The 27082-nt window shown below is 37.5% G+C and overlaps 1 protein-coding gene across 4 annotated transcripts in view; it reads right to left on the minus strand.

The window, feature by feature from the left end:
- ECPAS (Ecm29 proteasome adaptor and scaffold) overlaps positions 1 to 27082 on the minus strand; it is a 97561-nt gene that overhangs the window by 55342 nt on the left and 15137 nt on the right. For all 4 annotated transcript variants that reach the window (XM_049895224.1, XM_049895226.1, XM_049895225.1 and 1 more), the window contains 8 exons: positions 23230 to 23360; positions 21467 to 21583; positions 19942 to 20060; positions 18595 to 18744; positions 15172 to 15340; positions 12515 to 12654; positions 8202 to 8283; positions 4917 to 5036 (listed from right to left, as the gene is read on the minus strand). In XM_049895224.1, the coding sequence (XP_049751181.1) occupies positions 4917 to 5036; positions 8202 to 8283; positions 12515 to 12654; positions 15172 to 15340; positions 18595 to 18744; positions 19942 to 20060; positions 21467 to 21583; positions 23230 to 23360 (1028 nt within the window). The remainder of the gene's footprint in view (positions 1 to 4916; positions 5037 to 8201; positions 8284 to 12514; positions 12655 to 15171; positions 15341 to 18594; positions 18745 to 19941; positions 20061 to 21466; positions 21584 to 23229; positions 23361 to 27082) is intronic.

Below are 27082 nucleotides of genomic sequence, written 5' to 3' on the forward strand. Positions count from 1 at the left end.
CATCAATTCTTCTCCACTCTTCCTTACTCACTGTACAGCTTTTATATGCATATGAGGTAACTGAAAACACCATGGCTTGGGTCGGGTGCTTCGGGTCAGGTGCGCTTTAGTTCTCAAAAGTTACATCTTCGCTCTTTAACACTTTAAAGAGATCTTTTGCAGCAGATCTGCCCGATGCCATGCGTCGTTTGATTTCCTGACTGCTGCTTCCTTGGGCACTGATTGTGGATCCAAGTAAAATGAAATCCTTGATAACGTCAATCTTTTCTCCATTTATCATGATGTTGCTTATTGGTTCAAGTGTGAGGATTTTTGTTTTCTTTATGTAGAGGTATAATCCATACTGAAGGCTGTGGTCTTTGATCTTCATCAGTAAGTGCTTCAAGTCCTCTTCACTTTCAGCAAACAAGTGTCATCTGTGTCATCTGCATTTCACAGGTTGTTAATGAGTCTCCCTCCAATCCTGATCTCCTGTTCTTCTTCCTATAGTCCAGCTTCCTGGATTATCTGCTCAGCAGACAGACTGAATAAGTATAGTGAAAGGATACAACCCTGACACACACCTTTCTTAACTTTAATCCATGCAGTATTCCCTTGTTCTGTCTGAACAACTACTTCTTGGTCTAAGGGCAGGTTCCTCATGAGCACAGTAAGTGCTCCAGAATTCTCATTCTTCGCAATGTTACCCATACTTTGTTAAGATTCACATAGTCGAGTGCCTCTGCATAGTCAATAAAGGACAGGTAAACATCTTTCTGGTATCCTGTTTTGTTTTTTTTTTTAAACATCTTTCTGGTATCCTCTACTTTTAGCTGTGATCCATCTGATATCAGCAATGCTATCCTCTATTCCACATCCTCTTCTCAATCTGACTTGAGTTTCTGGCAGTTCCCAGTCGATGTACTGCTGTAACCACTTTAGAATGATCAGCAAAATTTTACTTGCTTGTGATATTAATGATATTGTCCAATAATTTCTGCATCCTGTTGGATCACCTTTCTTTGGAAGTGGTACAAATATGGATCTATTCCAATCGGCTGGCCAGGTAGCTGTCTTTCAAATTTCTTAGCATAGATAAATGAGCGCTTCCAGAGCTGCATCTGCTTGTGGAAACAGCTCAACTGGTATTTTTTTTTTAAATAATTTTTATTGTGCTTTAAGTGAAACTTTACAAATCAAGTCAGTCTGTCACATATAAGCTTATATACACCTTACTACACACTCCCATTCACTCTCCCCCTAATGAGTCAGCCCTCTCCCTTCCTCCAGTCTCTCCTTTCATGACCGTTTTGTCAGTTTCTAACCCTCTCTACCGTCCCAACTCCCTTCCAGACAGGAGATGTCAATACAGTCTCAAGTGTCCAGCTGATACAAGTAGCTCACTCTTCATCAGCATCTCTCTCCAGCCCATTGTCCAGTCCCTTCCATGTCTGATGAGTAGTCTTCAGGAATGGTTCCTGTCCTGGGCCAACAGAAGGTTTGGGGACCATGACTGCCGGGATTCTTCTAGTCTCAGTCAGACCATTAAGTCTGGTCTTTTTATGAGAATTTGGAGTCTGCATCCCACTGTTCTCCTGCTCCCTCAGGAGTTCTCTGTTGTGTTCCCTGTCAGGGCAGTCATCGGTTGTGGCCGGGCACCATCTAGTTCTTCTGGTCTCAGAATGATGTAAGTGTCTAGTTCATGTGGCCCTTTCTGTCTCAGGCTCATAGTTATCGTGTGACCTTGGTGTTCTTCATTCTCCTTTGACCCAGGTGGGTTGAGACCAACTGACGCATCTTAGATGGCCGCTTGTTAGCATTTAAGACCCCAGACGCCACATTTCAAAGTGGGATGCAGAATGTTTTCATAATAGAGTTTATTATGCCAATTGACTTAGAAGTCCCCAAACCCTCGCCCTTGCTCCGCTGATCTTTCAAGCATTCAGTTTATCCTGGAAACTTCTTTGCTTTTGGTCCAGTTCATCAACTGGTATTTTGTCAATTCCCAGAGCCTTGTTTTTTGCCAACGCCTTCAGTGCAGCTTGTACCCCTTCCTTCAATACCATCAGTTCCTGATCAGACGTTACCTCCTGAAATGGCTGAACGTAAACCAATTCTTTTTGGTACGGGGGCTCTGTGTATTCCTTCCATCTTCTTTTGATGTTTCCTGGGTCATTTAATATCTTCCCCACAGAATCCTTCAGTACTACAACTCAATGCTTGAATTTTTTCTTCAGTTCTTTCAGCTTGAGAAATGCTTAATGTGTTTTTCCCTTTTGGTTTTTTACCTCTAGGTCTTTGCACATTTCATTATAATACTTTGTCTTCTTGAGCGACACTTTGTTCAGCCCTTTTATTTCATCATTTCTTCCTTTCCCTTTAGGTACTCTACCTTCAAGAACAAGTTTCAGAGTCTATTCTGACATCCATTTTGGTCTTTTCTTTCTTTCCTGTCTTTTTAATGACCTCTTACTTTCTTCATGTATGATTTCCTTGGTATCATTCCACAACTCATCTGGCCTTTGGTCAAGAGTGTTCAGTGCACCAAATCTATTCTTGAGATGGTCTCTAAATTCAGGTGGGATATACTAAAGGTCATACTTTGGTTCTTGTGGACTTGTTCTAATTTTCTTCAGCTTCAACTTGCATATGAATAACTGATAGTCTGTTTCACAGTCAGCCCCTGGCCTTGTTCTAACTGATAATATTGAGCTTTTCCATTGTCTCTTTCCACAGATGTCATCAATTTGATTCCTATGTATTCCATCTGGCGAGGTCTACAGGTATAGCTGCCATTCATGTTGGTGAAAAAAGGTACTTGCAATGAATAAGTCTTTGGTCTTGCAAAATTCTATCATGGGATTCTATCATGGTGTCATTTCTACCACTAAGGCCATATTTTCCAACTACTGTTCCTTCTTATTTGTTTCCAACTTTGGCATTCCAATCTCCATTAATTATCACTGTATTCTGATTACAAGTTTGATCAATTTCAGACTGCAGAAGTTGATAAAAATCTTCAATTTCTTCATTTTTGGCCTTAGTGGTTGGTGCATAAATTTGAATAATAGTCATATTAACTGATCTTCCTTGTAGACATATGGATATTATCCTATCACAGACAGCGCTGTGCTTCAGGATAGATCTTGAAATGTTCTTTTGAGAATGAATGTGACACCATTCCTCTTCAATTTGTCATCCCCAGCATAGTAGCCCAAACAATCGTCTGATTCAAAATGGCCGATACCAGTCCATTTCAGCTCACTAATGCCTAGGCTATCGTCATTTATGCACTCCATTTCATTTCTGACGACTTCCAATTTTCCTAGATTCAAACATCCATTTATAATTAGCAAGTGGAATGTACAAAGTATGCCATCATTAGAAATGCCAATATAAGAGATAGACTGTCTCTCTTTGAATATGCTTAATTTGAGCTAGACTTATTTTCAAAACATATAAACTAAAAATAAAGTGTATACCTTTAGGAGGTCAATGAATATTGTTGCAAGAGTCTAGCAGCTTATTATGTAATGTAGTATTACTACAACCACACTTTCTGAACCGAAATTATCAAAAAATTGTCTGGGAAATAAAAATCTAAGAAGCTCTGTGAAAATTTTATGTTTATGGAGACATACAATGGAATATTCTAAATAATTCAAATACTGGAGTCCCTACTATATGCCACACATTGAGAATAAAGGTCCCCCTTTTTTTTTTATAATCTAGAAGTGGGAAATAGCACATAAACAAATTAGCCTCAAGACGGAGCTATGCGAAGACAGAAGTCTTGTCTGTTATACAGTGAATGCACAAAGGACAGTGTACTCACTTTGGGAGGGAAAGGGAGGAGAGGCAAGAGATGAGTGTTTCAGGTACGAGGTGGAACACTTGGCAAATACTGAAAGAAGAATCAATGTGCACCAGCCTGGGGGGGCGGTGCATGCCAGGCAGAGGGAGCATCTTAAGTGGAGACACAGAGACATAAAAACTGCATATTTAAGAAGCGACAGTCCATTCCAGAGCATAAAGTACAGGGCAGAGAGGTGGCAAGAGACGAGGCCAGAAAGGAAATAATCGCTAACATTTCTCCATTCACTGAGAACTTAATAAATGAATGAGTACAAGCCACTGTGGTTTAACTTTCTATTACCCATTGACAATATCACAATATTATCCTCATAATGAGGTAGGTACTGTTATCATATCCATTTTACAGATTTTTTTAAAAAGGGAAAAAGAAAAGAACCTGAGGTTTATTTGAGATCAAAGACAGATAACTTATGAAAGCAAAATTAGAGCCAAGTCTATCTGCCTCCAGAGCTAAGCTGGTCAACACTTGGATAAAAAGCCAAGAGTTTTTGTGGAGAGGCTCATATCCTTCACTAACAGAGATTACAGGAATTTCCAGCTGCAAAGAATTCTGGTGGCAACACAGAGAACAGACTAGATGTAGGCAAGACTAGAAACAGGAAGACAGGGAGAAGACTTCTACAATACCAAAAATAAAAAGTGACAGTCTGAATTAATACCAGCATTAGGCATAGAGATGTGATGACATTGAGAAGACAAGGGGACACTAAGAAAATCAAGAGGATTTGGCCACTGCCTTGATGTGGGTTTCAGTTAGGATGACTCACAGCTTTTTCACTTGAGTTATAAAGTTTCTGGTGGCATCATTTTTGAGAAAAGCCACAGAAAAAAAATTGTTTGAAAGGGATTATCACCATATGGGGGCAATGGTAGCCACATATAGTGTATGTTCTAAAATAAAAATTTTTTAAATCATTTCTACAGAAAAAAAGGTGGACTATCAATACTGTTGTTATATACATCAGCCTATCTCCTAAATATCCATTAATGCAGGCCTTTCCCTGATTAAACAGACACCAAAGTTGCAGATAGGCCACTTTACTCTGCAAAGAACAAATTACCTGTATGTTAGCTGGAAACGTTTCAGCAGCTTGTCGGGAACGAAGGAGATGTGGGACAATCTTTAACTTGACCCTCGTGCTGACTGGGTCCCTTTTCAACTCTGGCTTCAGAACTGCTCCCTGTCAAAAATATTCTTGATTGTAACTCAGTATTTCAAAATTATTTTGAACTGAAAAGGTCATGAGGTATCTAAATTAGCAGTTCTCAAGCTTTTCTTAAAAAAAAAAAAAAATTTTTTTTTACATTCTTAAAATTACTGAAGACTCCAAAGAGCTTTTGTTTATATCGCTATACCTAACAATATCAGAAATTAAAACTGAGAAATCTTTTAACATTTATTCATTTAAAAATAATAATAAACCCATTACATGTTTTCTCAAGTGACATGTTTTTATGAAAGGTAACTATATTTCCCCAAAACAAATGTAGTGAGATAAGTGATATCATTTCACATTTTTTGCAAATATCTTTAATTTCCACCTTAATAGCAGTCAGTCAGCTGAGTTCTTACATCTGTTCTGTATTCAATTTGTTGCTGTGGTTGAAGTATGTAGGGGAAAGAAAAAAAAACAAAAAACCCAGCCTTACACAGATATGTAGTTGGAAAAGAGGGAATGATTTTAGCCCTTTCAGATAATTGTGAATATTCTTTCATATTACACCAAAACTTGACAAATGATAGTTTCTTAAAGTTGCAACATGGCTTCAAAACCATAATAATGAAATCTGCATACTCTATTATACTAAATTCCACTGGTCTGTGGAAATCCTCTTGGCATAGTGGTTAAGTGCTACGGCTGCTAACCAAAAGGTCAGCAGCTCGAATCCACCAGGCGCTCCTTGGAAACCCTATGAGGCAGTTGTACTCTGTCCTATAGGGTCACTATGAGTCAGAATCAACTTGACAGCAACGGGTTTGGTTTTTTTTTCAATCTTGCACTTTGAATAGGCCTTTTACCCTTATATGCTTTTGTAACATCACTGGTCACTTGGAAAATACTGGGTCCTGACTTGTGTAAATGTTTCATTACACAACATCCACAAAAAATGGCACATTAACATTGCCAACTATCTTATCAGAAAAGTCCATGAGTACCGACAAACTGTCAAGCTTACCGTGAATGTAAGTTCCTCAAATTTATAATTTTTACAAGAAAATACAATTTTTATCACTGCCAATAAATACTGTTCATTGTTTTTCTTGAAGTGACAACCTCATTTTTTCAGTTTACAGAAAATATCTGTCAGATACTCAAGTCTTAATCACCCCAGTCTGCCTATCTACTCCTCAAGTAAAAATGGTGTTCCACGAAAAAAGCAGGTAGCTCAACAAGCAGCTCAATCGCACAAGTGCTCTCCCACACAACAACCATCATACGTCAGTATGCAACACAAGCGTTTTATGTATACTTCCTATTATGTCACACAGAATATTAAAAAAAGATGTGAACCTGGGACAAAGATTTACTAAAATGAATCATTTTTAATGCTTCATCAAGCATATTCTTAAATGAAGCTTTCTTTCTTTCTTTCTTTTAACCTGAGAGTGTGATAGTGAAGAATACAATAACTGCTACCATTGTTTGGTGACACAGCTTTCACTGATGCTAAGACCCCAGCAGTTACACTACACCATTGCGTTTGCACCATTAGTGCAAATATCAACGCAGTGAAAAAAAAAAAAAGGGCAAATAATTTCTTAGTATAAGTTTTGCCTTCGTGGACCCCATAAAAGGCTCTCTCTGACCCCCATGGGGGTCCATGGCACACACACTGAGAACCACTGATCTAATCCGACCCCTTCATTTTCTACACAAAGAACATGAGCCCCAGAGAAGTTCTGTGAATAGCCAAACCACTCCTCCCAAATACACTCACGTGTAGCCAGTCCACGATAAAGTCAGGGCTGGAATTCAGGGGCCCCAGTTCCCAGTTCATTGCTCTTTCTGCTACACCACACTCAATTTTATCTGACTAGAGCTAGTATGATTTTTAAAACCACTAATTACACCTTTAAAAGCAAGTAAATAAACAAACAAACTAATCTTATATGTCTGGGTTAGGACTTGGAGTACTTTCAAATACAGTGAACTAAATAGAGCTTAGGTCATTAAGCAAACATCTTACTTCGAGGCTTCATAAGAACTCACCTACTGTTACAGGTTCTAGGCTAGGGGTCAGCAAACTACGGCCCACAGACCAAAGTTGGCCCACCACCTGTCTCTGTAAGGCCTGTGAGTTAAGGACAGCTTCTACATTTTTAAAATGATTTAAAATATATATATATATAGGACTAATGGACCACATCTGCCACAGCCTCCACCAGACTGAGTCCAGTACAACTAGATGGTGCCCAGCTACCACCACTGACTGCTCTGACAGGGATCACAATAGAGGGTCCCAGGCAGAGCTGGAGAAAAATGTGGAACAAAATTCTAACTCAAAAAGAAAGACCAGACTTGCTAGCCTGACAGAGACTGGAGAAATCCCGAGAGTATGGGCCCAGACACCCTTTCAGCTCAGTAATAAGGCCACTTCCTGAGGTTCACCCTTCAGCCAAAGATGGAACAGGCCCATGGAACAAAACAACACTAAATGGGTGCACCAGCCCTGGGGCAGGGACTGGAAGGCAGGAGGGAAAAGGAAAGCTGGTAACAGAGAACCCAGGCTTGAGAAGGGAGAGTGTTGATATGTCGTGGGGTTGCTAACTAATGTCATAAAACAATGTGTGTACTGTTTGATGAGAAACTAGTCTGTTCTATAAACCTTCATCTAAAGTACAATAAAATATATATATACACACACATAGATATATACATATATATACAAAATATTGTGTGACACATGATAACTACATGAAATTCAAATTTTAGTGGCCATAAAGTTTTGCTGAACACAGCCACACTCATTCAATTATGTAATGCTTCCACAATACGACGATAGAGTTGTGTAGTTGCAGCAACAGAGACTGTATGGCCCATAAAGCCCAAAGTATTTACAGAAAGAGTCTGTTGACTCCCTTGTCCAGACAACGTCTCATCATTATTTAAGCACATGAATTGAAAATATCAAACCAGGAAAATTAAATTAAGAAGAGATTTTAATGTACCTAGACTAAAAAAAAAAAAAAATTTTTTTTTTAGCAAGGCTTAAAAACAGTATTTCCTATAGTACAGATTCAGCTTAAATCAAAAAAACTAAGGAGAAAATATACAAAACTATACAGTCCATGTCAACAAAATACTTTTTATGATGGTGTGAGAAAATAAACCAAAACAACATACCTCTTTTGTCTTCAGTGGTATATCTCCAAGGTATACCTTGTACATCTTATTAATGATGGCAGGATTATTCCAGTCAATTAAGCTACAAAAAGTTTCAACACAACTGGTTAAATTTATAGGATTTTTTCCCTCCAGCTTCAATGACTTCCAAAAATCATAGTCCCAATATTCGCTACCAAGTAAAAATGTCAGAAACACACAGATGAAATGGACAACTAACAATGTAGAAGAGAAGGAAAGGCAAGGGATCAACTTCTACTGAAGTTAGTCAATTTGGACCCTGTAAGAAAATTGGGCTGCACTCCTGTCTAGATGGGCTCTCAGAGCCAATGTCATGAAGCAGTTCCAACAGAGCAGAACTATAGCACACCCTGGAGCAGGGCATGATTCCGAGATACTGACCTCTGCTGCCTTAAACATTTAGAAACTCAAAAGTGATAAGGAAAATGATAAAAAATAAAAAAAATTATCCATTAAAGTTACAACTCTAAGAAGCTTACAAAAAGACCAGTTGCCATCGAGTTGATTCTGACTCATGGCTACCCCATGTGTGTCAGAATAGAACTGTGCTCCGTAGGTTTCAATGGTTAATTTTTTGGAAGTAGATCGAGAGGCTTTTCCCCGAGGTACTTTTAGGTGTATTTGAACCTCCAATCTTTTGGACAGCAACCGAGCGCATGACCTGTATGCACCACTCACCCCCATTCCTCTAATATTGCGCCATTACGATTCCCAGCAGTCCCCTCCTTCCTTATCTACCAGCACACATTTGCAGTTTTAACACATAATTCTACATAGTAGATACAGTGCCATTTTTGTTGTTAGCTGCCATATAGTCAGCTCCCAACTCCCACGTACAACAAGATCAGACTGTTGTGACCCCCATAGTGTTTTCACCGGCTGGTTTTTTCAACGTAGAGCACCAAGCCTATCTTCCTAGTTCATCCTAGTCTGGATGTTCCACTGAACCCTGTTCACCATCACAGCAACACGCAAGCCTCAAGTGACATATGGGTGGTGGCTGTGCTTAAGAGTCGCTATGAGTCAAAACTGACTCAACAGCAACAGGTTTGGTATGGTTTGTGCTTAAGGTACATTGGCTGGGAATTGAACCCAGGTCTCCTGCATGAAAGGAGAGAATTCTACCACTGAACCATGAATGCCTGCCATGCTACCATTAGTCACTAACTTATTCCCACTTGGGCCTCACAATAAGGTGAATTAGGACATAATGTGATTGGAGATTGGCTCCCATTCTCTCCAGCAGGCCCAGCCCAGTCACTTTATTAACCTAGCAAGAACGCAATCTGCATTTCAGTCGACTGCTGAGGTTCTACCATACTGTCTTCACTCTGCCTGTTAACATTTTCCAAGCTACGCTCTATTTGTGCATATACAATGTGTCACGCTGCTTTGACTGCTTTTCTGATTCAGCTCTTTTTTCATAGTCTACCAGTCTTTTTTTTTTTTTTTTTAATCAATCTGTCTCTTCTTTGGATATTCCCAAGGACATTCTACAACTGTATTTTAGTAAATTAATAAGGGTCATTTTCACAGTTTCTTCTACTTTTTGTCTTCCCACCTTTCTACTTTCAGTTTTTTGATTACGTATCAGTTGTAAAAATTCTGAAATGAATAATATAGGAAGTAAGATAGCATATAATCTGCACTACACCCCACCCCCCCATTCCTCCTCAATAGGACAACCACTAAATTTGGTGCTTGGGCAAAGAAATCAAACGAGATAGATGCATCACAACTTCACCAAGGCAAGGTCAAGGAAGCTTCAAAGACACATCCAAACTCCCTGAGAGAATGAATTACCGACCTGAGGGCTGGGGACCATGGTCTTGGGGGACCTTTAGCTCAACTGGCATAACAGAAATTATAAAGTAAATGTTCTACATTGTACTTTGAGGAACAGCTTCTGGGGTCTTAGAAGCTTGTGAGTGGCCATCTAAGATACTCCACTAGTCCCACCCGGTCTAGAGCAAGGGAGAATGAAGAAAACCAAAGACACAAGGGAAAGATTAGTCCAAAGGACTAGTCGACTACAACTACCACAGCCTCCACCAGGCTGAGTCCGGCATAACTACATGGTGTCCAGCTACCACCACCAACTGGTCTGACACAGATCACAGCAGACGGTCCCGGACAGTGCTGGAGATAAATGCAGAACAAAATTCTAACTCACAAAGAAAGACCAGACTTACTGGTCTGACAGAGAATGGAGAAACTACAAGAGTACGGCCACTGGACACCCCTTTAACTCTGTAGTGAAGTTAGTTGAGGTTCACCCTTCAGCCAAAGATTAGACAGGCCCATAAAACAAGATGAGACTAAATGAGCACACCAGCCCAGGGGCAAGGACAAGAAGGCAGAAAGGAATAGGAAAGGTAGTAAGGGGGAACCAAAGGTCGAGAAGGGGAGAATGTTGGCATGTTGTGGGGCTGGCAACCAATGTCACAAAACAATATGTGTATTAACCGTTTAAAGAGAAACTAATTTGCTCTGTAAACCTTCATCTAAAGCACGATTTAAAAAAAAAAGATGTATCACTTAAAAAAATACTCCGGGATTCTTTTATTTGTCAAAATGGGATAAGATCTACATATTGTTCTCAACTCACCTTTAAAAATGTTTATACTCTTTAATAAATGAAACTAAAACTAATGAAAACACTTTAGCACCACATTTATATTTCCAACAATCAAATCCACTATATGGTGTAAAGAATGGGGCTAGTACAAAGACAATGAAAAGTTTTAAAAGAAAAATTTTTGGCCCTTCAAAACCAAATTCTTTGAAAGGGGTAACCAGAAAGATTCAGTCATAAGCAGCTAGAAGGAACTTTAGACTTGGGAGGAATATGTAGTACAATCTAGTTCAATTCTCTTATTTTCCAAAGTCCAACATCCAACCAGGTCAAGTGAGCCTCCCAAACGCACACAATCAGAAAGAGGTACGTCCGGAGTTAACTCCACAATTAATACATTGTCCTCTGTGTTGCCTCAATGCCTTCTAATGGGTAAGCCCTTCCCCGCCACCACGGTGTTTATATTTCAACAAGTAATCTAAGCCACAATAATGATACTTTCTTCATTCTGGTATACATACTTGCACTAGTGTTCTTCGAGAGGAAAAATTATAATATTTACAAAACTGTTATCATTCACATTGCTCTGTCTTCTAGAACATAATTATATGATTACAGGCATTAAAATAGATTCAAGAAAAGAACTACCCCATAATTACATTTTTTTAACCAAATAACTTCATTTTGCCATATTCTTGTTCAGTCTGTGCACATGTCATTTTTTAAATTTACCATCAGTATATATACCATTTTGTATTCTGCCTTATTCATTTACCATTGCTTGGGGGCAATTTATATATTGCTTTACTATTTTTAAAATGAATCTTAGCAGATATACAATATTCCATAAAGCTATAGACAGAAATTTAACTATTTCCCTATTGTGGAAAATTAAATTTGCTTCCACACTTTATGGTTATAGATAATGATATAACCAGCAGATTTATGACATTTTTCTGAATATAACTCTTTTTATATTTTGAGTTATTTCCTTAAGATAAATTCCCAGAAGATTTAGATAAAAGAGAATAAATATTCTTACGATTCATTACTTATCACAAACTGCTTTCCCAAAGTTATTTCAATTTACAGTGCCAGTCAACAGGGTATAGGAGTAGCAGTTTCAATAGAAACGTAAATGGATGTATCGATAGTTAAAAAACTTTTGTTTATCAGTGGATACAAACTGGTATAACACTGTGTTATTTTACATTGATTTGATTTCTTATGCAGAATATATTTTCTGAGTTATTTAATATTTGCATATCCCCCTGTATAAAATAGGATCTATTCAGTATCCCTTTTCGTAGATCTGATTTTTCATTTCAACTGAATTAACTATATTACATACATATTCTTTATTAAAAGCAGTATCAAATGATCTGAGATAGAAGAAGGATCAAAAATGAGTAACTTCTGGGTTTTGTTTTTGTTTTTGTTTTTGTAACATTGGTTCTTTGGCTTCATTTACCTAGCCAAAGGTCTCATTTCTTATGATTATATCCCTAATCCATTCTGGTTTTAAATTGCATCTTCAAATCGCTTTTCTTCATCTTACATAACATTCTACTTTTTAACAAACTATATATATTATGAGTTTACTGGGTTTATTTTATTGAATATCTCATTACACAAAGCCCTAAAAGAACAAAGATGCGCTGAGTAGCCTTTTAGAACTCTCTTTTCAATTCTGAAAGTTAAAAAGGAAAGTAGTTACCTTTGCTTGCTTTTCAATTCCAGGTCTGCTGCTGTTGCTACACTGTGGCGTGTGTCACTAGAAGCAATCACCAGGTGGAGAACAGCTTCTAGCTCAGGTACCTGTTCAGCTTCTATGAATTTCACTATACCCAATTTGCACTGTAAATAAATCAAGGGACGGAGAAACAGTGGTCAGGGAAACAAAGCACATCAACCAAAAGCACTGTTTAACAAATCAGTGTGGTCACAAACCAAGGATTAATAGTGAAAACAGTAGTAGCTTTACTTAGGCTTACGGTATGTCAAGGACTATACTAAACCATATACAGTCACCATTTCATTTAACCCTCACAATTGACGAGATAGGTTATTATTATGCCCGTTTTCCAGATGACGAAACTGAGGCAAGCCTTAAGAGGTTAAAACACATAGTTAGTAAGTGATAAAGTCAGGATTCAAATACAAGTCTCTCTGACTCCAAGACCAGTGTGATACAAAGCCTCTCTACTTAGGCTACTGAGCCTCTCTAGAGTACTAAAGCCTTGAATTCCAAATATGGGTTCACCAGTAAGATGGCAGTGGATTAGGAATAAAGTGCTCCGTGGATTTTTATGACAGTTGAAAAGGAAGTAAACAACTCACACATAGGGTTTCACTCTACTGTTAACATACTAATTCTTGCATTCGATATTCTTACACACTAAAAACAAAAAATATATTTTCAAACATATGCTATTAAATGCAAGTGAAATTCTAATCAAACATTCATTCTAGTTGACTGGCTGAAATGAAATGTCAACTAAAGAGAGAAACTGTTTAGAAATTCATACAACATGAAATAGCTATGAATTTCACTACACATAACTTTATTTGGGATAAATACACTCTGAAAATTAAAATTTTATCTTTGCCTTAAAAAAATCTGTTATATAATAATTCTTACACATATAAATTACAAACTATTAAAAAAGAAAGAGTATAATTCTAAAATGTATACAGATAACCAAAACGCTTGCCTTATATTTTTACTTGAGTCATAAAAAGGACAGTCATGGAAGTCAAGAACACAAAGATCAACCAAAAAATGTCCAAAGAAAGCCGAAAACCATACAGATATCCATCAGTAGGAGAATGCTTAAAAACAGAATGGCTAACATATAATTTAAATTTTATGAAGACATTCAGGAGGATTTTTTTTAAAACCTCATACACTGTTGAGTGAAAAAAGTAAACTACAAGTATTTTATGTTTATGAAAAATGTATTATGTAAAATTGTATCTGTATACATACATACACAGAGAGAGCAAGCTGGGGAGGAATGATCACTTATCTTGGGTGACGGGATTCTTAGGTAATTTTAAATTTCTCTTTATAGTGTTCTGTACTACTTGAATTTTCTGCATTGTGAACTGTACAATTAGAAACAATAAAGCACTTTTGGAAGAAAATATGTTTATGATACTAAACTATTTATTCTAGCATTAGATTATGAAATTGACAAAAGGTATACACATGTCCCTTGAAATTAGTAAATTCTGACTAACAAAATATTACAATGCATAGTTAACAATTATTCTCCAGCATTCATACCCTTAGCTGTTAAGTAGACCTAGGTCCAAGCCCTAGTACTGGAAGCAGATCTTGGTGAATTTAGTTAACCTCTCTAAGCTTTTTGTTCCTTTTACAAAATGGGACTAACAATGTTTATACCTCATGAAGTTAACTGTGAGGATTAAATGAGATAATGTATTTAAAGTACTCAGTATAGTACCTGTCAGTTGGATCACACATACTTTCATAATTGTTTGAGGAGAAAAAAAAAGACTTATAAAACATGAAGTAAATCTAATCAATTATAACTCTCACTGAACTAATCATTCTGTAAATTTGTGAGGGGCATGAATTCTCCCCCTGCCTCTTTTTCCCTCTCCCGCGACAACTGTTTTGATCAACGGCCACTTGTATTCCCAAAAAGAAAAGGATCAAATTATTTAGTCTGCCATGGAGAGATAAAGGAAGGATTGGAGACTAACCCATGTTGCCTGAATTCCAAAATAATTACACACTGATCTCATCTGTTCTTCCCTGAGGTGCCTGGTGACACAGACACAGTGAGGCACCTTCTCTGCAGAGCGCCAGTCATGTTTAAAAGCTGCTCAGAGAACATCTGTGTCCTGTTTAAATCCAGAATAAGATTCTTAATGCCCATTTTTAAATTCCCAAGAAGAATTTTAAAAAGGAGTCATGCTTTTCCCCCACATTGCCACTTCTGAAACACGGGGGTTCTTCACTTTGCCCAAAAAGTACAGCCCTAAAAAGTTAAGTAGTATAAGACAAATTGGTTTTTAAATGCACCAGAGGAGCTAAGTGATTATTAAACCTATTAATTAAAAACTAAAATGAAAGAAGTTTAATAGTCTCACTTATAAGTAGGCTGTTTTATATTTGAAATATGTAAGCAATATCCAACCAACTACAGTACATTTCCCATTCCTCCCTTTCCCTAGGGCTTTAATAAATAACTGACATGATGAAGAGACCACATTACATCAATTGCTCCTTTCAAACATAATTCATTAGAGTCTGAGTATCCTAGAATTATGTTATGCATGCTTTCATGAACTTCACAGGGGCAAGTGTACAGTTCCATTATGAGCAAGCTGTTAGTATGATACCTGTTCCAACTGTTCGGGTGTCCATGGGTTATCACCAATAACTCGTTTCGCTGCATAAAAGCTCATTCCTGGAGGAGGTTGTGGGATTCCAGAACCTCCCCCACTATTTGAAGAAGAACCCTGTGCTGAAGATGAGTTTTGGCGACTCTGAGATTCATTTAACACATATCTGGAAAGGAAATGAGATTTTAACCCCTCTACAAAAACATAAATAAAATGCACTATGTAGAACATTCAATTATATCATACTTCCTCCCATAGTACTTCTCTAGAAAAGTAAACACTTGAAATTAAGATTCTATCATGAAGAGAATTTTTAAAGATATCTACAAATGGAATCTACATTTTTCACAAATTAATACCAACACTGAATGTATACTATTTACTCCCAATCTACAAACTATTGCACAAAATCCTAACAATGGAAAAAAAGGGGGGGGGGGCACAAAGTGGGAATGCTAAACAAGATAAGCATTAGCTTTTCCCATTTTATGCTCAAGGCCCTTTACACCTATTTATTTATTTATTTATTATCCTATTTCATTTTTAGCTCCTGTGGATTAGAAATAAGAATTCTGGTAAATTTATTTTGGTTCAATAAGACTAGTATTTCTCATCTACAAAATGAAAATTTTGATATAAATTTTCATTCAAGCCCCTTCAAACTCTAAAATTCTATGCTGATGAGCTCCATTATCATATGGGATATTAAAATAATCTTTATGATCAAGGAAACTCTGGTGGCATAGTGGTTAAGTGCTACAGCTGCTAACCAAAAGGTCGGCAGTTCAAATCCACCAGACAGTCTTGGAAACTCTATAGGCCAGTTCTACTCTGTCCTATAGGGTTGCTATTAGTTGGAATCGACTCAACGGCAACAGGTTTTTTTTTTTTTATAATACAAGTTAAAAAAAACAAACAAACAAAAACACAGCCTGATAGCAAAATATATCATTCCACATTACTTATATGCCATATTCATTCAATTCCTAAATGCATCTGTTAAAAAAATGCAATACCCATTAAGGAATCAATTTAAATTTTTAAGTAAACAAGGCAAGTTCTCATTAGTAAGAAAAATGTGAAGAGTCACTGGCTTGAGTACATTATGTTCCTAAAGTAAATTTGGATTTCAAGGTTTACTTACCAAAGCTATCATCACCTGCTAATTTTGGCTCTCCTCTAATTTAACAAATGTAAGAGAAAAAAAAAAAAAATTTTTTTTTTTTTTTTTTTAAGAGGAGGTTTTAATTTATTTCTAAGTTATAACAAGACTGGTGACATTAAGTCAATCAATCAATACCTACTGAACATCTAATACTGCGAAAAACATTGTGCTAAGCAGAAGACAAAGGAATACAAGGAAGTGTAAGACTGAGTCCCTGCCATCAGGAACAAGCTGAGGCAGTGACAGCACACATGTATCAATATTTGACAACATATTTTATCAGATGACAAAGAAACTTCAGAGACGTAAGACAAGGAATGAGAGAAGTGGTGAGCGTGAACATGAAATGTTCGGGCCACAAAATAAAGTGACCCAACTGGAAGGTAAGGAGAAGAGCAAACCGGAGGGTAAAGAAATCATTCAGCATGAACGCTGCTATGTCTGCACTGAGGGGCTGATGATAAGGAGCCCCACAGACCAAGCTTGTAGCATGTATTTTTGATCGGGGAGAAACATGATGAAAGCAGCATTTGAGGAAAATCCCTCTGGCAGCAGGACAACCTAGAAAATAAGTAAGTTGGAGGCAGATCACAGCCTGGGCACTATAGCAAGGCCCTACAATAGATAAAACAGCTCTTAACGACAAGGAGTTCACAATCTATTAGAGAAGACAGACGTCAATGGTGCGCTAAAAACACAAAGGGCAACATAAATATGTGCATTTTCAACGTTATGAAGATTGGGAAGAGAGCGCAATCAAGGCAGCCTAGGGCAGAAAATTTACGTCAGAGGCACATGTAGGTGACATCTAAACTAGTTTGAGGGGCTTTTTCCAAGTGTTGGTTTGTTCTTTTCTTTCTTTCTCTTTTTTTTAAATGAGAAAGCATTCTAAAAAAAGAGAACTGTATTCTCTTAAAAAACGCAAAGATGCATAAGCATGCATGAAATGCGTAAGTGTATGCTATGGGTGAAAATGACAGTCTTAAGATTTTAAGGTATGAACTGGTAAGATATGTGTTTTCAGAAAAGGAAACCCTAGTACGCCGACGTTCACGGAGGTATTCGCAATAGCCAAGAAGTAGAGACAACCCAAGTGTCCATCAACAGATGAAAAGATAAACATACAATGGAGTAGTATTCAGTCATAAAGAGAAATGAAGCTCTGATACATCTAAGACATAGACAACCCTTGAAAACACTGTTTAAGTGAAATAAGTCAGACACAAAAGAACAAATATTATCCCATTTACATGAAATATCTAGAAAAGGCAAAGGCAGAGAGACAAAATTTTATTAGTGGTTACCAGGGGCTGAGAGTGCAGGGAATAGGAAGTAATTGCTTAAGGGATTCTGAGTTTCCATTTGGGGTGAGCAGAAACTTCTGGAAATGATAGTGGTGATGGTTGCACAACATAATGAATGTAATCAATGTTATTGAATTGTAAGCTTAAAAATAGTTAAAATGGCAATTTTTTTGTTTTTTTAATACATACACACACACACACACACACACACATATGTAGTTGTTGTGTGCTGTCAAGTTGATTCCGACTCACAGGGACTCTATGACAGAGCAGAACTGCCCCATACGGTTTCCTAGGCTGCAATCTATATGGGAGCAGATCACCAGGTGTCTTCTCTCTCTGAGCTGCCAGTGCATTCAAACCGCCAACCTTTCAGTTAGCAGCCAAGCACTTAAACATTGTGTCACCACTGCTCCTTATATATATTCTATCACAATAATTTTTTTTTTTTTTTTTAAATAAACTCTGCAGTAAAGGTCTGAAGAGTAGCCAGTAAGAAAAACACCGTGATGAGCTCAAAAAAGACAAAACTAGATGGCAGCAGTAGGACTGGCTCCAGGACACATCAACAAGGAGTAACAAGAATTTGGTAATTAATCCGATATTGTGGCAACAAGGAAGAGAAAAGCTGGAGATAATTCACACTTATATGCCTAGTTAGGTAGAAGAGTCATCATAGCACTGATGGTAATTAAAGAAGGGGAACTATTTTTACGGGGAAAGACAGAGTTCACCTTGGACAGACTGAGTCTGAAACCACAGCAGCAGCTCTGCCCCCAATAGAGCCAACAAGCCGCGTTGCCGGAGCTCAGAGGGGGTCAGGGCTGCAGCTGAGGACCTGAGACCCACCCACACACAAGGAAGAGCTGGATCACTGAAAACAGTACTTGTCACCACAAAGTACGAGCAATTAAGAACAAGGTGGGTTAGTTTTGTTATTTTTTAACTTACCCATAAGGCATCAGAAGGACATCTAGCATGAAGTCCAAAAGCAGCTGCACCGTCTTTGGTTTCTCGGCAAGATTAAATGGAGAAGCTGATTTTGATGATTCAACAGGGTATTTCATGTGAAAAAGGGTTGGTATTAAAAGATGCATTAAGCTGAAAAAACAATTACATTTATTGCAACTACTTAAAAAACAAGATTTTATACATGCAAATAACAGACAAAGCAAAAATCACACACAAAAAAACTGGTAGTTTAGTGAGAGCCATCCATTTTCAATACCTTTAATTTACAAAGCCCTTTTTTATCTAGGGACTGATCTAAATTTCTTTCTTATTGAAAGGGCAGTGTATTGATTGATAATTGGCATTTAGCCAATCTGGCTCACCTAAAAAAAAAAAAAGCACCTAATATGAGCTCAATATTAATATCCAATTTACCATAAAAGGTTCTATATTAAATCTTAGGTAAAGTTCAATTTATAATATGTCCTTTCAGTTAAACTTTTCCTTCCTATACAGTTAATTAAAATGAAGTTATTCTAAATCTAAAGAAATCAAAAACCAATGTCAATATTTTGAGTAACACTCCAGTGCCATTGAGTCGATTCGACTCATGGCGACCTTATAGGACAGAGTAGAACTGCCCCATAGAGTTTCCTACTGTGTAAACTGAAGTAACACAGCTTCAGTAATTCCTTCTTTCACTCTACTTTTTGATATTCTTAAAAAGTACATGAAAATAACTTCAGACAGTGCTTGTAATGTTTATTAATTTTACTTGTAAACATCTGTATTATCTTTCTTTTAAAAAACAATATGCTCTAAAATGTGAACTACAAACATTATTTATCTCTTTCTTTCCTCCACGATTTCTGTACTCATTAAAATGAATCTCATCACTGAAGAACTGAAATGCAGAACTTTTGGCTAAACCTAGAAAGGCTAAACCCTTTCACCTCTCCAGTCCATATTATTAATACAAAGAAGTGCTGTGTTTCTCGTGTGCTGTGAAACTTTATATCCTCCAAAATAGAAATGTTTTCATGAAAAGCCTTTTGTAATTCTAATTTTTGCAATTACATAAAATTAGCTGCTTCAAAATAACTACCAAAAATATACTACCTTTGGGTTAGCTCTGCACATTTTTCAATTGCATTCACATCGAGAAATTTTATAATAGCATTAACAGAACAGTAACTCTCAGGGACCACAAAAGGTGCAATTATTTATCAGCTGAAAGGACCCAAGCCTTCACATTTGCCTAAGGGAAACCAACTGTGCAGAACCACTTTTGAAAGGCAGTTGTTGAATCCTGCAGATAGGGAAGTAAGATAATTGAGGAAACCATACCTATCCTGCTGCGGCTGAGGCTTCCCTTCCATGGCAGTAAGAAGCGTTGGGGCAAGTTCACACTGTTTTTCTACTGGCAGGCGAGGATAGCCCATCTTAACATAAATTATAGTAAAATTCTAATGCAATAAGAAAAAAGCAAGTGAGTGTAAAAGAAATACTCTGTGATTTCAATGAAAACATATGGTTTATAATTTAAGGAGTCATGGCTGTAACAAAGAACTCACAAACATGAATCATCCTCTCTCTACACATTGATTACTTGAGCAACTACCATATGCTGGAGGAAGAATTCCAGTCCCACTTATTCAAAATGCCTGCTTTAAGATGGGCTTCATATAAGGAAGTGTGACCTAATCTAAAGTGCTCATACATGCAATCACCTATCATCGAGAAGAAGAAAGTACTCATTTGACCTATCTAAACCTACACATCATGCCTTAGCATCAGCTCTCCCACAGCTGCATTAATCCTTACAAGCTAGGAGGAGCCTGGCTTGTTAAACCCACGGCTGCCATCCCCAACTGGTCAATTACTAAAACCACCGAAGTACACGGCAACATTCCATGTTCCTCAACTCTAAGACCATGTCAATGGATGATGAACCAAGGGATGCGTGTGCTGTGGAAGTATGTGTATCACTATAATCCATGAGAACGGCTCATTTTAAGCAAACCCATAAATGCATATCCAGATTTACACATTTAAAATAAAAATATGATTTGCTTTTACAAAGGATTCTTAATTTTAGAATAAGCTTTATAAGATTATTCCTTTCACTACATTTTATTAGGCAAAGTTTTACTGGCACACAATGTTTCTATTTGTTTAAGCAAGGAACATCTATAATAGAGCTCTACGTCCCCAGCAAGCACAGACAGGATATCAGGACCAGCAGGTGGTTCCAAAGGTTTGTGACTCTAGATGTTAGATAAGACCCAAGAGATTCTACCTCCATGCTAGGAACTACAAGGGTCAGGAAAAGAACATCACTTGTCATCACACAGCATCAACATTTTTTACGTTTAATTTTCTGAAAACAACAACATGATCCAAAATCCTTAATAGGAATGTTTCTTAGCAGCCTCGGTCTACTCCACTTTTAAAACAGAATAACCTTTGAATACACACATCAGAGACTCAGAATACTTTTTTAATTGAAACCTTCATATCTCTTCTTGCCATTTTACCTCTTTTTTTCTTCTTCGTTATCTTTCATTATGCCCATGCTACAAATCCCTCTTCACTCTATTTAAACTGCTCCCATATAAACTGACAGGTCATTTCACTAACATTACTTTTTCCAGTGCAAGTAGTCATTCATTATCGTAGTCCAACCATTTCCTTTAAAAGCGGTATTTCCTTTGGATCGGTACTCAGTAGAAAAAGTGTGTTATTTAAAGAAAAAAGTATTAGAAGTATTCTAAAGTCAAATTTTAAGCTTGTCAATATATTGATAAGTTCTAATAAACATCATGAAAGAAAACTTACTTTAAGGTGGAAAATATTTCAAGATAACACTCACTGTGACAAAGGAAACTGCAGCAGGATCCTGGTACTGAACCAACAGTGTCTCTACTGGCAGTTGTATTTTGGGGCGGCTTTTTATACGCTTATTCAGATGGACCAACAGTTCCATTACCTAAAACACAGAGAGGTATGAGCTCAACTTATCAAGGATATCTTAAAACAAATTCATTTCTCAGATATTATTTATTTTAGTGAATAGTGGCTACTTGGCTCTTTTAAAGGATGTTTAAATTTGACATCCCAGAAAGTATACAATATCAGAGTCTTATTTAACACTATCCCAAGAATCCCTGTACCAGGATTTTACTACTGAATTTAGTTTTACAATGTCCTTCACTTAATCAAAGCTGAGTTCTAAGATAGGCCTAGCCTGAGGCACAGTCTTCAAGAGGAAGACCTGTAAACAAATAATTACAACACACCATGAATACCACAAAGAGAGAAATGGACAAAATACTGTGGGTTTCCAAATCAAGGACTTCATGGATGGAGGAATAACAGGAACACTAAGTCCTGTTACTGTAAGTCCTGAATTTCAAGCACAGAATCTGCTGTAAGAAGATACAGAGGTCCAAAAGTCCATGCCATATCACATCTGACTGAAGCCCGGAGTGGTAAGAGATAAAAGTAGGGCCCAGATTATAAAAGAAATTCAGGTACAATGCTAAGAAATTTTTACTTTATTCCGAAGATCCACTGATGCAACTGAAGAATTTTAAGAAAGAAGTAACAACCTTCCTCTCTTTCATGTGGGGAAAAGAAGACCAAAATAGAAGCTGACAAGTTGACAATTCCCATGGACAGAAAAGAAGATACAGAGGCTTATATCCAACAGCCTCAATCTTACTGTCAGATTATCTGCTAAGGAGGAAACCGAGCATTGGAAAATAAGATTTAGGAAGCCTCATCTGAGGCTTTAGATTTTTAGCCTCACCTATACTACTGGAGGGCCAGGCCTGCACTATTCTCTATTACTTCTGGAACATATATATGCTCTAGCCTCAAAGCAGGCATTAAGGAGAGCTAGACGGATGTTCAGGGAAAGTGACAGCAAAAGCTCAAAGGAATCTGGAGCAGTAGCAATGAAATAGGTGAAGTGTAAAAACGAAAACAAGTCTATAATCAATGTTTGTTAAATGAATAATGGCAATAACAGCTGACATTTATCAAGCTGTTTCTATATGCTAGGCACTTATACAGAGCATTTTGCATTCTTTATCTCATTTGATTCTTATAACCACCGGTGAGGTGGTATTGTCACCCCCATTTTACAGATGGGGAAGTAAAGGCTCAGCAAAGTGAAGTGACTGGTCCAAGGATACTGAGCCAGTACATGGTACAGTCAAATATAGGACAAGAACATCCCATTCCTTCCTATACAAATTAACATTCATAAAGATACTATCTCCCCAATGAACTCAAATCAGGACACAGAATCCTTCTCAGGGCAGACATCCAGGAAGCCGTAATTATTTTGGAATGTATGAAGATCACATCTCCATACATTCCAGAATAATTATCTTAATTATTTATATCGGGCACTGATACCAAGTGTAGAGTTAGTGCTAAATGCACCTGTGCTAAGCATACAAAAGCTACTTAAGCAAACCATGAAAGCTGGTCCTAAGACTTATTTCATTTAGAAAGGTCATACTAAGCATTGTAAACCTAGATTGCAACAATGAGAACAAAAAAATCACTTCATAATATATATTCATTTATTCACCACAATTCCCCCCACTAGCCCAACATACTTACCTTTTTCCTTACTCCTTCTTGAGTGCTAGACAGTTTGAGCAAAACAGGAGGAAGGAATTTAGATATAATATTCTGTAACTGTTCATCTGTTTCAGCATGGCCAAGTCGTAAAAAGACCCGTTCAAGTTGATCTATAATACAAAAAAGAAAAAAAAAGAACCTAGCAAATCAAACATAACCAAGGCTGGTAATTTTTATAGTTTAACCCTTTATTTCTGTATCACAAATCCTTTAATCAGAGATTTAACCATAGCTGGCCCTGTATGCAGATGATTTTGACACAGCTGTTAAGCACTGGCTAATTCTACTGTCTCACAACTGTCCTGGTCATGCCAAGAATAACAAAATTCTATCCTACATTCAAGGTTATACAGTTTTTCTAAGTGACCTGAATACTAGGAAGGATATAAAACTTTTGAAGGTGCCTTGGAGACCTAACAATCAGAGCAAGGCAGAAGGACTTTAATCAAAAGCCAAGGACAATTACATCTTTGTTAAACCATCTTACTGATAAAAGCTTCTTCAAAGACAGAATCACCATCCATTACTATGTTGAGGTTACCTAACAAGAAAAGTGAGGAACAAGTTTCCACCAAGAAAAAAACCACTGTGATAGAAACATGCTAAACAGCACCATGAGGATGTTCTCAGCAAAACCAAACTCTGATTAACTATAAAACAAGCAACCCTGTTTCTTCAAATACACTGCAAGACTGCAAGAGGTAAGAAAAGTGGAAAGGCAGAGGTAACGAGGGAATTTATAGACTTAAGCAACACATCAAACCAATGCAACTGACTGAATATTTGGTATTAAATAATTACTGTTCATATTTTAGGTGCTAAACTGGCGGGAATAGAGTGTGCAGGGGTCATATAAATAAAACCAATATTGTCCACTAATTGGTAATTGTTCATGCTGAATGACAGACACTATGATTTTGTACTTTTGCATAGGCTTGAAATCCTCCATAATAATTTTTAAAGGAAACAGTATGTGTGTATCTGTGTGCGTATATACATACATGTATATACACACAGAGAGAAAGAGAGAAGCTAGCTCTGTTCACTGAGAAGGCCTAGAAGCAATGATACCCTAGAAGCAACTAGCAAACTCAGCACCCAGATCTTGGTTTTTAAATGCCATCTTCAATAAAATGAACCAGAGTTCCTTAGGAAAATGGTTGATTCTAGGGTTACTGCACGGAAAATACAAGATGAGCCTGAAGCATCCTCTAGTGCCAGAAAGGAAGCGGAGTACTGGGCAAGTCAAAGGGACACAAGAATCAAGCTGAAAGAGTCTCTAATGGCCAAATTTGAGCAACAAAATACACATCATGGTATTAAATAAATACAGGTCCACAGTGATACAGATGACTGAAAAATGAATTGGGGAAATGAGACAGCTCTTTCTTATAGAATTCTAAATAATACACATAGGTGTTCAATCCTACAAGAAATGAAGCTTAATTCTTACCCCACCAACCTTGAGGGTAGAGTAGGCTTAATGACTTGCTTCCAAAAAACAGTGTAGGGAAAGGGAATGCCATTAACTTTACAGTGGAGAACCGTAAGAAACAATATCTTAACAAAGTGATGATGGCTAACATCACTGATGATGTCATGTGTATATCCTGTACCTCTTAATAGAATGTGGCAAGGGCATTTCACCTCTACAGTATTCATTCCAAAAACCCATAACCCCAGTCTAATAATGAGTAAAACAACAGAAAAACTCAGATCAGGGGATTCTACAGGCTACCTGGCCAGTACTCCCCAGGACTGCCAAGGTCATGAAATACAAGGAAAGACTGAGATAGTATAGTGTATGCACTGCACATTCCACACAACCCCAAACATCCCACGTGGTCTACGGCAATATTCATAATAAAATACAAGAAAGCATAAGAGCATTCACACTAAGTGGAATAAACAAAAATTACAAACAGCCTCATACCCAATCAGGCCTGGTTTTAAAACCAAATGAATTACTTTTTTTTTTTTTAATTCGGGCTCTTTCTCTGCCACTGCTCATCTGCACAGATTTAGAAGCCCAGGTGTGTTCAAGTTTCAGCTCTACCCTTAACCCACCACCGTGGCCCCGGAAGGCACTGTTGCTGGAGGGATAAAAGACGCTAATGTGGCTTTACAAGAGGTGCTGAAGACAGCTCTCATCCAGGAAGGGCCTAGCACAGGAATTTGGGGGGAAAAAAAAATTTTTTTTTTTTTTTTTGCCAAACCCTTAGACAAGCACCAAGCTGGTCTTTGTGTGCTTGCTTGCCTCCAACTGTGCTGAGCCTGGGTATCAAGTTGGTGGATGCCCTTTGTGCTGAACACACCAACCTGATAAAGATTGATGACAAGAAGCCAGTATTTTTTTCTTTCCCTTATCTAAGTTTTTCAATATAGTTAAATTTATCGTTCTTCCCTTTTATGGCTTATGAGTTTCTAGTTATGCTTAAATGCCTTTTTTTACTCCAAGATTATAAAAAATAGTATGTTGTACAGAAACTTGGATTTGAGGTAGGTTCCCACCATCCCCAGAATTGATAAGGGTGGCTCACTGTGCCTAAACTGTTTATACAAACAGCATGGTTTATGCTGAACACCTGCTTTCCTTCTGGGACTCTGGAGTTTTAGTATGTGCTAGTCAGTGGGTTCCCATGTCATCAGCCCCTGGACACAGAGTCTATAATGAGCTTCCGTGGTAGACAACATTTCACACAAGCTGTCACAACTCACTGCTGGTAGAATTAAGTGTGTTCTGCGTGACTCCACCGCAAAAACTCTTGGAAGCTTACCCCTGGCTTCCTCAAGACTTCACCCCCACGTGCCTTTTCCTTTTCAGATTTTGCCTGGTATTCTTTCATTGAAATAAATCTTAAAATCTTAACCATGAGTATGCCTATATATATACTAAGTCCTATGAGTCCTCGTAGAGAATCAGCAAATTTGGGGGTAGATGGCCTTAAGGACTCCCTGGTACGCTTATGATTTTGCTTTCTGCATTTAAGTCTTTGATCCATCCAGAATTTTTTTTTTTTTTTTTTTTGCATAAGGAGGCATATAGGAACCTGGTTTCTTGTGAGTTTTTTTTTTCCTTTTTCATTGTGAAGTAAGACACAGAAAAATGAACAGAACATTTGTACAATTTGTACAATTTAATTATTACAAACACTCATCTAACTACCACTCACGTCAAGAAAAAAAAATTTTTACTTTGAAATTTGTACAGAGAAAAGATTTGTGCTGGAATTACAGAACTGCAGAGGGTTGAAAGATGGTTTAACATAAGAAGTACGATTGTTGAAGACCCCTCTAAGGGCACAGAGGTAATTAGCAGCAGTGCAAGAACTGCAAGAGTCTTCTGACCTTTAGTCTAAGGATCCTTGCCTACACCATGCAACTGTCTACAACAATGATCCTTATTTTCTATAGGGCACTTATACCATACATACTACATCTTATATACAGGGAGCCCTGTTTGAGAGACTATCCAAAGGTTAGTAAGAATTGGTCTCATTTCGACAGCATTTATGACAAAATGGAAAAATGTACAAACTGAAAGGCCAGAACACAACACTAGAGAAAGCTCAGTACTTATTAATTCATAGTAAGAAGTTAATGTCTAAAGTGCCAAATGCAATTCACCTACCTCCTTCTCCCTGCCCATCCAAATTCTCCTCCTCCTTCAAAGCCCAGCACCCTTTGATTTTCGCTGTGAAGCACTCACTCCCTAGCTAGATCACTTAATCACTCATTCAAGTATTTACTGAATGCCTACTATGTGCTAGGGCTTGGTGGTCATAGGCATAAATAGTGAAAATGAAAGAGATAACAACATTGCCCAGGTTTA

The sequence above is a fragment of the Elephas maximus genome, chromosome 9 (assembly GCF_024166365.1).
Source record: "Elephas maximus indicus isolate mEleMax1 chromosome 9, mEleMax1 primary haplotype, whole genome shotgun sequence".
Classification (NCBI taxonomy): domain Eukaryota; kingdom Metazoa; phylum Chordata; class Mammalia; order Proboscidea; family Elephantidae; genus Elephas; species Elephas maximus.